The sequence below is a fragment of the Epinephelus lanceolatus genome, chromosome 15 (genome assembly GCF_041903045.1).
Source record: "Epinephelus lanceolatus isolate andai-2023 chromosome 15, ASM4190304v1, whole genome shotgun sequence".
NCBI lineage: Eukaryota > Metazoa > Chordata > Actinopteri > Perciformes > Serranidae > Epinephelus > Epinephelus lanceolatus.
Window position 1 is genome coordinate 9,610,377 of NC_135748.1, and position 13,911 is coordinate 9,624,287.

General features: G+C 42.3%; 1 protein-coding gene across 18 annotated transcripts in view; it reads right to left on the minus strand.

Moving 5' to 3' along the window:
- Positions 1–13,911, minus strand: part of kiaa1109 (KIAA1109 ortholog) — a 113,773-nt gene that overhangs the window by 51,785 nt on the left and 48,077 nt on the right. For 16 of the 18 annotated variants that reach the window (XM_078174898.1, XM_078174894.1, XM_078174889.1 and 13 more), the window contains exons 38-48: positions 13,586–13,797; positions 12,161–12,312; positions 10,348–10,498; positions 10,038–10,190; positions 9,561–9,801; positions 9,170–9,318; positions 7,171–7,405; positions 6,367–6,528; positions 2,396–2,580; positions 1,773–1,948; positions 337–928 (exon numbers count right to left, since the gene is read on the minus strand). In XM_078174898.1, coding sequence (XP_078031024.1) covers positions 337–928; positions 1,773–1,948; positions 2,396–2,580; positions 6,367–6,528; positions 7,171–7,405; positions 9,170–9,318; positions 9,561–9,801; positions 10,038–10,190; positions 10,348–10,498; positions 12,161–12,312; positions 13,586–13,797 — 2,408 coding nt within the window. The remainder of the gene's footprint in view (positions 1–336; positions 929–1,772; positions 1,949–2,395; positions 2,581–6,366; positions 6,529–7,170; positions 7,406–9,169; positions 9,319–9,560; positions 9,802–10,037; positions 10,191–10,347; positions 10,499–12,160; positions 12,313–13,585; positions 13,798–13,911) is intronic. The other 2 variants (XM_078174890.1, XM_078174888.1) reach the window with 1 other exon arrangement.

Sequence of the window (13,911 nt, forward strand, 5' to 3'; positions counted from 1 at the left end):
AAACAGTAACCCTGCAAGATCCCCATACTTTGCTAAATTTCATAGTGTGTGGCTAAAAACTCACATTGTCTCTAAATATGAGAAGACCTCAGCCTTTTAAAAATCTGCTAGTACACAGTGGGAATAAGTTGGACCCATTAAGAGTGTTTATGCTGTCGAGGTTTTCAAGTTTATGAGTCTACACATTCACTGTGAACACAGGCTGTTGCTTAGCAATGCAAATTTACTGAGAACGTCTCCATAATCATTGAAACACTCTATGGTTCTGACCTTTGTGACTTTAAATGACATGACTCCTCAAAAGTGTAAAAAAAAGAAAAAGTCTCTTTTCATTACCTTAGAGGTGCGTCGCTCTGAACGTCCCAGGGAGCTGCGTCCACGAGGCTCCCTTCTCCCCAGCGTGTCCATGCCTGATGGAGGCCCATTAGGTGGTAAACCCCCAGTAACGCCCGATCCTCCTCCGCCTGCTCCTCCTCCACCCACCCCTCTCTTGCTCTTCAGGGTTTGGGTTCCGCTGCGCCCCGCGCCATTAAGGCTGCCTCTGGAGCTGCGGCTGAAGTCAGAGGACCTGAAGTGGCGGTATGGCCGGGCCTTGAAGGTGGGCGTTGGGGAGGCCGAGCCGGCGGTGTAGCGGCTCAGCTTGATATCAGTCTGCGTGGCCTTGATGTCGTCGATCATGGTGCTGAACTGGTGGATAAGGCGTACCAGGGCCATGTCAACACGCTGGCTGATGGCCTGACAGGCTGTGGTAAAATCACAGTGGAATGTGTTGTAGTGGCGGCGGTTGAGGTCGTGGAAGGAGAGCGGTGCTGCGGTGGGGCCCTGTGGAGCGCTGGTCGACTTCTCCATCACCACAGCATTCAGGCTGAATGTCTCAATCAGCAGTGCTGGCTTGAACTCCAGCGGAGGGAGGTTTACCATACCTTGTCTAAGGATAGAGGGAGGAACAGACGAAGGGTTATGGATGTATAAAGCAGACATTTTAACTTAGGTTTAGAGAGAACACCACACTAAATCACATTGAAGGGATTGCATTTTTTTTTTTTTTTTTTTTTTTGAACTAAGATTGTATGAGGTACTTATACATAGTCAGTGCATTACCTACAGTAGATGTTAGTAATGCATCCCCAGTTTGGAGAAGCTGACAAGAGTCCTGCCACAGAAGCTAAGCAATGTACTGCTATGGACTGGGGTGCTTTACCTTGACACAGACAGCACTTTCCAATGGGGAACTGAAGGTGTTACCTTGCTCTCTTAAAAGTCAAACTGTAATTTAGCTAGTGGAAGACAGGAGCTACTCATCTACCGCTGCCTTGATCAGTTATCCATCAGTTTGTGTTATTGTATGACTTTGGTGTTTTAAGGTTAGTTTGGACTTATCAAAGTCACAAAATAACACATACAAGCTAACAGATCAAGGCAGTGGTAGACCAGTAGCTCCTGTCTTCAGAAAGCTAAAATTACTGTTTTCGTCAGTAGGGTCTTGTCACTTTGACGAGAGCATAGCTTGGGGACTGAAGCTGTAACAGCTATGCCACTGGAAAGGGCAATAAAAATATTCTCAATATAGTGTACACTTAAACTGACATTTTGCTGCTGCCCCGTGCAAAGCAGTACATTGGCGTTACACCTGCCTGCTTCTCCAAACTGGAAACATGCCGACTGCTCACACAACCCCACTTCAAAAAATCTGAATCATCTCTCTAAGGAAAAACAATGAAAATTAATTTCCCGGTCTGTAACACTCATTTTATGATTAACATTTATTTTACCTCCTGGACCTTTTGTTTTTCCGATCTTTGGAGGTGTCAGAGTCAACGATGTCTGCTCTGAGACACTCGAGGTTGCCAGAGAAAGACAGGTGCTCTCCAAAATACATCTTGTAGCTAAGAGGAGTGGCGTCTTGGGCCTGGATGCCTGTGTAGCTCAGCAAAGGCTTGAAAACAACCTGAGGGTGGGAAACAGATATCAAGGCACAAAATGAAAACAGGTGTTTGTAGAGGTGAAGTGGTAACTGAACTATAGTCCTTGCAGATGGAGTTTCTGACACCTACATATGGAATGAAGGAAACATGAATCAAGGGAAGACAAAGGATATATGACGTGAGTATACTCAACCGGGATAAACACTCATTTACTGTTTAATCTGCCAATCAGGTATGGATTCATCTGTTTTTCAACCTGGCATAAGTGACATTACGTTACTTACAAATCGATTTTAACACTAAATATTCTGCCTGTTAAAAAGCTGTTTAAAACATGAATGAAAATAAATGAAAAAATAACACAAAGTCACACAACAAAAGACTTTAAGAGCTGCAGACATCATGTTAATTGGCAGCTTGGTGCAGGTTTAGACAGAAAGCACAATAAAAGACAAAGAAATACAGATCACCTGAGCATCGGCCAGCTGAACAGCAGCTGGACACTGGTTCCCCTCCTCAATATCAGCCATGTCGTCCTGGCTGGTGCTGTGCTGGGAGTGCTGGGAGTGGGTCCCATCCAGGGTGTTCTGGTCGCTGGACAGCACTGTGTTGAAGTCTGATGCTGAGGGGATTGTGGGCAGGTTGCATGTCCCACCTAAGGGCACAGAGGAGAGGTTTGGGATACAGGCTGTGTAAGAACGGGCAGGTCCTGGGAGCTACTGTTGTGTGTCTCCTCCAGGATATACTCACACCAGAGTATATCAGTGGCAGTATGATAGTGACATGTGAGCACAAGCAGCAGTGAGTGAGTCGAGTGCTGCAGGGTGAGACACTTTACTGCTCTGCCTCTTCATAATAAAGACGTTAGAGTGAATTAAAAGGAAGGCAACCATCACATAACAGGCAGTTAGAAGAGGAACTTTATGGCCATTTTATGTGTAATTTAGACAGCCTCATCACATTCTCCTAATTTGTTTGTGAGGAACGGTTGTGACTAATTTGCTGCGCTGTTACTGGCTGACACCTGGGTAAGTAGATAATGACAAAGCTGATGGTCTTGGGCACAAATCCAGCCTTTCACACATTGTAATTGTACCCAAACAATCAGAAGTGCTCCGCTAAATTGTCAAGGTAAGATGTATCATTTCGGTGCTCCAGTGCGTGATTTCAAATAATAAACTGCTACTGAGGGAGAATGAAACAAGTCAGGGAGCAGCTGTTTGTAACTCAGAAGATGAGTGGGAGTACAGAGGAACAGAGGGCAGGAAAGAGCAGCACTGTGAGGGATGAACAAAGACTGGAGGTTGTTAAACTCACACAATGTTTGTCAGGAAGGTAACAGTGAGGAAACATCATGACTCTATCTATCCACCACCACCACAGAAGCAATGCTGCCGGCCCGTAGCACAGCTATGAGGGTATTCCAGAGAGTTTAATAAGCTGCCACCTGACTCTGATATCAAACAATATTATTCATTAAGGCCTTTTAATGACATGTTGGGGGCAAATAATCCAATGTTAGGTATCTGACTGGTAGTACAGATGCAACGATTCATTAACCAATTAGTTGCCCACTATTCAATGAATCACCAACTGACTTCATGATCAATTACTGTTTCACTTATTTTTAAGGAAAAAAACAAAAAAAATCAAAATTCTTTAATTCTAGCTTCTTAAATGTGAATATTTTCTGGTTTCTTGACACCTTTATGACAGTAAACTAACTATCTTTGGGTTGTGGACAAACCAAGACATTAGAAGACGTCGTCTTGGGCTTTGGGAAGCACTGATCGACATTTTTACCATTTTCTGACATTAATTAGTCATATTTTTATTAACTGAAAATAGAAATTAACCATTAGCTGCAGCCCTAACTGGTATTGTTGCATTTTAATTTGAAAGCAGGTAAAACCCATTCATATACCACTCAATGAAGACAACATTAAGATCTTGCAAGTAAGACTGCATCTTGGTCTTTTTGTTGAAAGGCATTTTGTTTAGGATTTAAAAACTTTGTGACTTTGGCGCCCCCCAATGGTAGTAACACAAAAGGCAAGGTAACAGACAACAATGCTGCTCAGTTTGTCTCGTTGTTCAACAAATAAAAACATATGCTAGCAGAATAATTTGACAAATGCTATAATTACAGAGAAAAATATATACATAATGGCTTTAAAACTGGGGTAGGCAGTTTTCTGGGGGGAAAAAGGAGGGAGAATTTGAAAAACACCCTCCTGCAGCTCTCCACTCTGTCCTAAGCCCCTCCCACCAGATGAACACGGGCATACGCACATACTTCATACAGTAACCTGTGCAAGTACTAGTCATTAATTCCACTCATTCCAATTGTGACTGTGATCCTGATGCTGTTATATAGTGCTGATTCTATAATTTTATTAGCAACATTTTCTCCCCATCTCTGAAAAACTTCACCAACATTGACATGTGTTTTGTTTATTGTCAGACTGTTGTTGTCAATGCTGAAATAGCAACTTTCTCTGCAGGATTGTCTGCCACTGAATCTGGCTTTCACCTTCTGAAGGGACGTGCGCACACATCTGCATTTGTGGAACAGCCACTACGGCTGTCCTCTCTCTGAAATGACCTGTGACCTGTCTCCCATCATGGGCTGGACACTAACGCCTGAAAACAGAGCCACGGGGAGGTACAGAAGTCTAACTTTGTCTTAGTCCACTTGGATTACAATATGCTCAAAGTTTATTATGGGATTTTTGCCCAACTAAGCAAAACCAAAACCAAAAAAACTGCATACCCCAGCTTTAACCAACAATATACAGTATAAACTGTTCTTGCCTCCAGCATGAAAAAAGGTAATCTTGTTTTATTTACACACCAACAACAATCCTGTTTCCAAGTTTTTCTGTGGGATACATTAACACAGAGTTCATGGTGACTATCAAGCTAACAAAGGGGGACAAACTATCTGCTAGCTGGCTAACTAGCTCACCAACACCATCAGCACAACACTGAGCAACAATCCCTGACCTCCTTCTGGACTGTTAACTGTTGGGAGTGGTTGGTACTGGTAGTGGTTGACAGGAGAATCCGGTTGGTCTAGTAAAACAGCAACATTATAAGGACATTTAACTGAATTCAGATCTGTTATCTACTAGCTGAAGCATTACGGTGTTAATGATTAGTATAAAGTCTAACAGCATTATAACAAAATATTTAGTAACAGAGAAAAAAGCATTATTTTGTCATTATAGTGTACAGATATTTAATCATCTTAATGATCTGAAATCCTCATATAAATTAAAAATGAGATGATGACTTCGCTTTTTAAACTGGACCTTGTTTTCCCATGTTTTTGTATCTAAGTGACTGATAGAGACAGCAGTTTTTGAAAACTGGTCCAGTGCTGAGTGAGAGCGCTGCAGCTGGCAGTGGCAAAACAGGCTGCAATGTTTGCATCGTCAATTTATGTCCACTTTACGTGCTTGTTTTTGACACTGACAGGCTCAGATTGTTATTGTAACTGACTGACAACATTATGGAAAGGATCCCTACAGAGACAGCCCTTTTTGTTAAGGAGTGACGTCCTTTTGGTTTAACCAGAAACAACCTTGAAATATCTTTGCCAAGGCCACCAGATTCCTTTTAAATAAACAGTGATTTTATCATCGTAAAATACATTTCATTCCAAGTCGACAGAAACAAAATAAAACTCACAAAAACCATCTTGGTTTATCTTTCCAGAGTTCCAACAATCTCTAACTCTGGATTGGTTGAAACAAACCTTTAATTCGCCTAGTCAGATGTGAAGATATGCTGGCTCTTTACATGCTAAAATTACTGTTTATTTCAATGGAGTCTGGTGGGCTTGGTGATTGCAATTTCTTGGCTGCTTCTGAAACAAAAAGGATCTCACTCTTTGTAGGAATCCTTTCCATAACGTCGGCGGACACCTAAAAATAACAATCCAAGCCTATCAGTGGCAAAAACAAGCACTTATAGTAGCTGGAAATTGACGGTGTGCATATGGCCTAAGTGGGACTGTTGGTTGCAGTGGTCAGGCTCAATGCTGAACCAGTTTCAAAAGTTTTTGTTCTCATTAGTCACTTCGACACAAAAATATGGGAAAATAGGGCCCAGGTTAAAAAATACAGCAGTTTCCCTTCGATATATATATATATACATGCATACATACATACATACATATATATATATATATATACATACATACATACATATATATACATACATACATATATATATATATATATATATATACACATACATACACATACATACATACATATATATACACATATATATATATATATATGTATATATGTATATATATATATATATATATATATATATATATATATGTATACACACACACACAATATACAATCAGGATTTGATAAATGGCAAACACCCCTCCAAGATAAACCCTGAGTCCGTGGTATCTGACCTGTCTGCAGGCTGTTGTGCTGGGAGCGGTTAACCGGTGAGTCCTGGGTTACAGCCCCAGTCCTGTTACCCACAGCATTGGACATCCAGTTGTAAAAGCTGACGGAGGACGGCTCCGACAGCAGCGGGTGCTCGGTCAGCATGTCTGTCCCTACACTGTTTCCTGAGCCCCAGAAGAAAGAGATTGAGAGTACATTACATCATGGAAGAGACTACAAAAAAAGGGCAGCACACAGACACTGACTGCTGTTCACACATCATCTTCATATTGCATCACCGAGGCACATACAGTTAATGTAAATTTAAATTTGGGGATTATCAAAGTTATGCCACAGATGGGGTTTGTGCAGTTTCAAACTCTCACATCACACACACACCCCTCTCCCTCTCTCTAATGTCATGGTCTTATACTAAATGATCTTGTTATCTTACACAGTTTCCTCCCTGACAGGTTTTGTTAGACAGTGTTGAGAAAAGTTTGTGTGGTGTTTCTGCTTTTATAAAGTAAGGTGATATCAGTGGGGGTTGCTGAATGTTGAGTGTGAAACAAAGTAAATAACTCACAGCACACTGACTCTTCAGATTCATTCACAGTGGGCATGTGCTTGAGGAGGGACCGAGTTGTAAATCTATTTTAGTCTTTTTTTATTCACATTGCTGAACGGTAGAGGTCAGCCTTGCAGCAAAAATGACAACCGGACTTAATCATGTTGTAACCAGGTGAACGCTATTCTGTGGTCACCAGAACCTTCAACATCTTGTGGTCAGCGACAGCGTGACACAACAGTGGTCTGGGCATGTGTACCTGTGCGAGTGAGGGAGCTGCTCTTGGCTGCAGCAGCAGCAGCAGACGGCTCGCTCCTCTGGGGCATGCCCTCCAGGAGGTTGTGCAGACTCCGAAAGCTGCCTGTCAGATTACTCAGGAGACTCTCCTTCCTGGGGCTGTCCTTAGCTGGCAGGCCTGCACGACTCACGTGGGCGGGTGAGTCAGCTGCTGTGTCACCGCTGGTGTAGCTCAGAGACTGGTACGGATGAGAGCCCTGGGTATGACAAATGTACAGATCGTGTTCATACTGTACCACCGCCTGTGGCTTTTTATATTTCAAAGATGAGTGGGATATATGCTGACAGCAACAATCCATTATGGAAACGCTCCAAAGTTGATGTAATACACAGATTCACTCTCATTTGGCATTTTGCCTTGCTACGTTTGCACTTTTTCACTGCATCAAAACCTCACCTGATCTCACCTGAGCGCTGCAGGGGTACACATCACGAACACATAAAATACACCACCACCCACTTTTAATGGGTCATAAGTGATGGCTGAGAGGGATTTCTTTTATACGAGTCTATATATTGTTTTTTGTCTAGAAAAATCCTGCCTACTATATTTTCTGCAATAATCCAATGTCCAGTGGACTAATCCCATTGGCCTTTTGATGAGGGAACAAGGGCGTTGCTAACTTCACGACAGCCAACAGAAAAACGTCATTCCTGCAGCACTTTCTAATCCAAGTGTAATTCATCCAGTCGTATGATCAGCACTCCTAAACACATGCATTTTCACTAAACCTTGCTATTTAAAACACTTCCACATAAACAGCGCAGGCACACTTACCATATGTGCCAAGACTGTGTCTGCAGAAGTGTTTTACATACTAAGGTTTTAGTGAAAATTCAAGGTGTGTTCAAATACTGAGCGTACGACTGGATAAATGAGACTTTGATTATTAGTTTGTAAATGTATGTTGTGATATAGTTTTGCTGTTGTTAAATGCAGACCCCTATGACTTCACTTTATCAAGAAACTTGTCCATTTTCCGATTCTTCAGTCACTGTAAAGCATGTGAGAAAAAAGAGCGTGAAAAAATAAAAAAGGTTTTCTTCCCAAATGCACCGTAACACGGGGTGAGTAACTGATATACAAATGATCATTTTGCAGGTGAAGTAGTCATTTATCTGGCAGAGAGAGGGAAATGTCATCTCTCCATTCAGTGCCAGCTCTGATCCCTCCTGGCTCTACAACAGTGGAATCACCTTCACACCACAGTCAGGACAGCACTGCTGTTAAATGTCACTTTCCGTACAAAAAACACTAGTGTTTTTCAGGGCTGGTTACAGTTCAGTTCATGCCCTCCAGGAGAGGTAAAACACAATTCCCCAAACAAGAATATATCATCTTTGTTTCTCTGATAGCTCGCTATGTAATCCCCGTCCTTTGGGAAAACTAAAATAACCCCTAACACCTCCCAGTTGCTCCAAAGTATGTCCTCTCAAAAACTTGTGGAACTCTCTCTCACTAGATGACCAGGCTGAAAATTGTATACTGTTATCGTCACAATGCGGTCTCCATATAGTGTGGTACAGAACAGCTATGGAAATGTGTAGAGCTAAAACACTAAGTCTATTAAAAAATTAGTTGATCAATGGAATGGATTTGATTTTTCCTCTCAGTTGTTCATCTATAAAATGCCTGCAAATTAATTGATAATGCAAATAGTGCAATGGTAGTTGGAGCCCTAGGAATGTGTATGAGCAGGTCTACCTGTACGATACAACCGCAAGCTTGATTAGCATGCCAGCGAGCAGCTAGCAAGAATGTGGACAGAGTAGCTGTGCACTGGGCCCTTTGACGTCAGCAGTGATGAACTCTGAACACAAGTGTTTAGCTGGCGACGCATAATAGACTCAGGTGTGACGGACGATGCACTCTGGCTGTCCACTTGCATTCAGATCTACGAAACGTTTGTTAATACAAGGTATGAACATGCTCTAAGAGACACCAACTGTTTTAATAGTACCTTTATCCTGAGTGCAGACTCGTTGTGTGTGTGGGACTTGGACAGTTTCCTCATGATCTCCACTCCGCTCACAGGACCAGAGTTTGCTTCTTTTGGTGGGGGGCGACTGCATGCTCCCTCCAGCAGCATGGTGTGTTCACTCACTGTGGCTTCACAATAATGACATAAAATAAAACTCCTAGAAAAACCATACGACTGCTACAAAAGTCAAGTCTGAAGATTTATACTGCATCATTTATGTCTACATTTCCTCTCTGTAAACAAGTGATAACAGTCTGATTAAATCTGTGCAAACATTAAGAAGAAGAGGTGAGGATTTTCACAGCCCATCTGTGCTAACAGATGGGCGGGTCAAAACAGCATTAGCACACTGAAAGCTGGAAGTTCCCACCTGCGTCAAATTCAAATTCAGCTCCATCGGCGCTGGTGTCGCTCTGCAGTGCAGCACCGTTGTCCAGGCCTAAGATGGCCTCACCCAGGCTCTGCTGAGGCTCCTTGGGTTTGGCAAGCTGGTTGGGCCTCATCAGACCAATGGCTTTGAAGCCCTGAGTTACCACTATAAATTTCATCCATTGTCTGGCCAAAGCGACAAGACCCTTCTTGAGAGTCACAAGGGCTGGAACCCCGTCATTCTGGGATGGAAAGAAGAGGAAGAACTGGATTAGTGCCACCGGCAACGGATCAATTTAAGTAGCAAAGTGGAGCCAAAAGCACTCAAGACCACTTAAAATAATTGCCTTTTTCGTAAACTTGGGTCCAAATGAGACCATACACACTTTAGTAGCCATTTTGCTACACATGGCCAAGTTGGAGAGTTTTGTAAAGTTGATGTAATGAAAAAGAATAGATCCAGAGGCCTCGCACTGACCATGGTAGCCTCCTCAATGACAGAGTAGTCAGCCTGCTGCAGGTAGCGGTGAAGGATGTTACAGAGCATACAGGAAGGATTCTCATACAGGTAGCGAGCTCGTTTAGTCACACGGTTGTACTTGCTCCGAATGGGAATGTGGATGCTCTTTTTCTGTTGGGAAACGAAAAAGTTTAAAATTAACGCTCTTAATATCCAGTAAAACCAGTTAAGCAGGTCTGATAAAATGCTGATTTCTTAATACAATCAGAGGATACTGGACATTCTTCATATGTGATCACTGGTTTGAGTTTACAAATGTACTGCTGACCTCAAGAGCTTCGGTCATGATGCAGCCCATAACAGCACACACTCGCAGCGTGCCCTCCATGTCCAGTTTGCGTAGAGAAGACTTGAGCTGGTCGATGGGAACCAACCAGGCTCCAATGGCAGGTGTGGCTGTGCTGAGCAGATTCAACTGCCTGTAAACACAACAGAGAGTCAGAGGGTCTTTGATTACCTCATATTAACTATTGATCAGTATATCCTGAAATATATATATATATTTCTCCTGTTTCAGATAAAACGCTGTATGTCATATATTATCGTGATGTCGACAACGTGGTTAAGAATTGATTTCTGGTCCTTTATTCCCAACTGCAGACACAAGATGTGTTGCAATCAATTAGTTGGCTTCTAATAAAACTCAAATCGAAACCCCAACACTCCTGACCTGGGAGGCTGGCAGAAGCAACAAAGTTGCTGATGCAGACAGTTGCCAGGGACACAAAAGCCTTATTTTAATAGCTGGCGAGAATTTTCATAAATGCCTCTCCATTTCAAATTTTTTATGTGGGGTAGTTGGCACATTACATACAGTGGATGGTGGTCGGTGCACTCCCAGTTTGGAGAAGCAGGCAGGAGTACCACTATGGAAGCTAAGCAATGCACTGCTGTAGAAGGGGCAGCAACAAAATGTACTTTAGCCACTTAAAGAATCAATGTAATTGTAATAAAGTGTATGCTATATTTAGAATATTTTCACCGCTTTATCTTGCCAATAACCCTTTCCAACAGGGAAGTGATGCTATTAAAATGCTCTCTTCAAAGCCACCAGACTCCACTGACAAAAACAGTCACTTTGCCAAACTGCCTCGATCAAGTAGTTTGTTTGAGTTATGGTGTGGCTTTGGTGCATCCGAGGTAACTCTTTAAAGGACCAGAGCTATACAACAACACAAAGTAACTGACTGAGTCAGTGGTAAACCAGCAGCTCTTGTGTTCAATGAGGTAAAATTACCGTTTTTGTCAATGAAGAGAGCATAGATACATTTCACTTTTGCTTCAGTTCCCCGTCGGACAGGGCTGTCTGGCAGCAAGCTAAAGTGGTGAGATTTTCTAAATGTAGCGTGCATTGTTTTGGCCCCAGGGCCTCTGCCAAGGCTTTGTGTGTGTTGTCTTGTGGCTGTGTTGTTTGTGTGCATTTTCAGTGTTCCTGCTTCCTGACTGGGGGTCATTAGGGAATTGGAGGCAGCTGGCCACTGTCTACAAGTTCCTTTAAAACTTGCCACATCCTGATTGCCTTCTGGTAACCTTCTTCTCACTAAGTCCACATCATGTTATTTTTAAAGTTTCTTTGCTGTGCCGTATTGTTAATTTTTGCATTATTCCAGTTTAAGTGGCAGCAAGTTGTTTTTTTTCATGTTACTACACAACCTTTTGTTAACTAAAATTCATTTCCTTTCCTAGTGTAACCCTCACGTTTGCATCCTTTATTTATAATGTTCTCAGAGCCCGGCCGTACCAACACTTACACTGATACTGATTTTTTTTAGGTGACGAAGATGCATTTTGCGGCTGCCCTCCTCCACAGTAAATTGCTTTGCTTCCATGGTGGTACTCCTGCCTGCTTCTCCGAACTGGGGGTGTCCTGACTGACATCTACTGTAGGTAATACACTGGCAGTGTATTACCTCATACAACCACACATCAAAAAATCCAATCTCTTCATGTAAAGCTCAACTATATGCCAGTGACATGTGGGTTTTTTCTCTCCAAATTTGTTCAAAAGTTTGTCTAGTTCTAGCACAAGTCATGGACACAGTGTACATGCACAGACGTTAACATTATCATTGGAGTCGTACCTGGAGATGGCCTGTGAAGGTGACCGCACATTAGTGGGAGCAGCAAAACTGAACCAGATCTCCCTGATGGTGAGCTTCATGCTGCTGGAGTCCGGTGGTGGGGGCATGAGGGGGAGGTCTTTCTTCAGGTCGTCTGACTCCACTCCTTCATCCTACAGAGCACAGGAGAGCGGGATTTACGGGATGGAAGAGACTGGCTGGTGGGACTGGCTTCCAGTATTGCAGCTTTGGAATAGATTTAATGCTGTCCTCTCTGATTCGAGCGACAACACATCGCTGTCAGCCTGATTACAGCTTTGATTTGCCATTATGGCTTATTTTCAAAACCAGAGTAAATCTTTTATAGTTTGGTGACTTTATTCTCTTTGTTGTCGCTCTGATCAGGCTCTGCCTGATTATTCTGAAAAAATGTAACTTTTTCATACACATCTAAACCAGTCTAAAGGAACTAATTTTGTGTGAGCGAGGTAATTACTCAGATCTAATTCAAAGACTGGCAATAGGCCATGATATTTACATGTTAATTTCTCTAAACAAATATTTGCATATGTATGCAGAATCAGTAGACAATGGGACAAGACTTTGGTATCAGAAGATTCTGGTTTCAGTTTCTAGTTTGAGTGGTACTGACCAATCATGTTTGAGCAGCAGGTTAACAGTCCATGTGGGCTGAAATGCAATCTCGGCTCCCATCAGCTATCATCTGATGACATTTTAACTTTATATTACCTTTTAAAAATGTATTTATTATTTATATATTTATTTTCTATATGTTTCTATAGAAACCAATCATATGCAGATATTTGTTTGTAGATACACAGAGGAGGAAGTCTTAGCTGTAGAATTAGCTAACTACACTGGAGGCATCTTGTTGCTGATGGGTTCCGAGATTGTTTACATGTTTACAAAATAAGAACATAGAAATACAAAACATAAAGAAAAACACAGATGTATAATGCACAATTTTAAATGGAGACTGGCCACACATATAAGCATATCTTATTTCAGATCAGTGCAGTAGAGCTTTGACTCTCTGTTTACAAGTTTACATCCACCTGCACTGTCTATGGCACTTAGGTGCTTGTAAGCTGTAGAAAAAATAAACAGGAAAGAGAATTTATTTGTCCTCATATAAGTGAAAGTTTGAGGTCACTGGTTGCAAAGCTAAAAAGGCTTTCATGTGTTTGTCGCCCCACAGAAATCAGCTAATCTCAACCCTGCAACAGACTGACACTCAAATGCCATGGTAAAAAATTAGATATTAACTTAAAAATAAATACTGCAGAGTTTAAAGTTTGGGTGGGGTTAAGGCACGTTTGACGTTGGTTCTGACCTAGTTGTCTTTTTTCAACCTGAGCCAAAAAAGTCTGAGGGAAGGGATGCATTTTTGCAGCAACTTCATAGAGCACACTCAGCATTTCTCACCTGGTCGTCTGAGTCAGAGTGTTCATTGACATCAGAGGCGGGGCTGATGGCGTCATGCGGCAGGTTGTCATCAGAGACGTCGGTGCTGTAGCCGCTGCCCGTCTGAGAGCCTGTTGAACCGTTGGACTTAGACATACCCGTCTTCCCTCCGGTGTCTGAGCGTCCCATCACACCAAAAGAATTGTACAGGATGGCTCCTGACTGTCGGCCCCCTGCGACACAAAACGTAATACATTCACAAAAATGTACACTAATTCCCCTCATTCCTCTTAATACAACTCATCTTTGCTGTTATTATATCTCTAAGTCACGAGTAATGAGTCTTG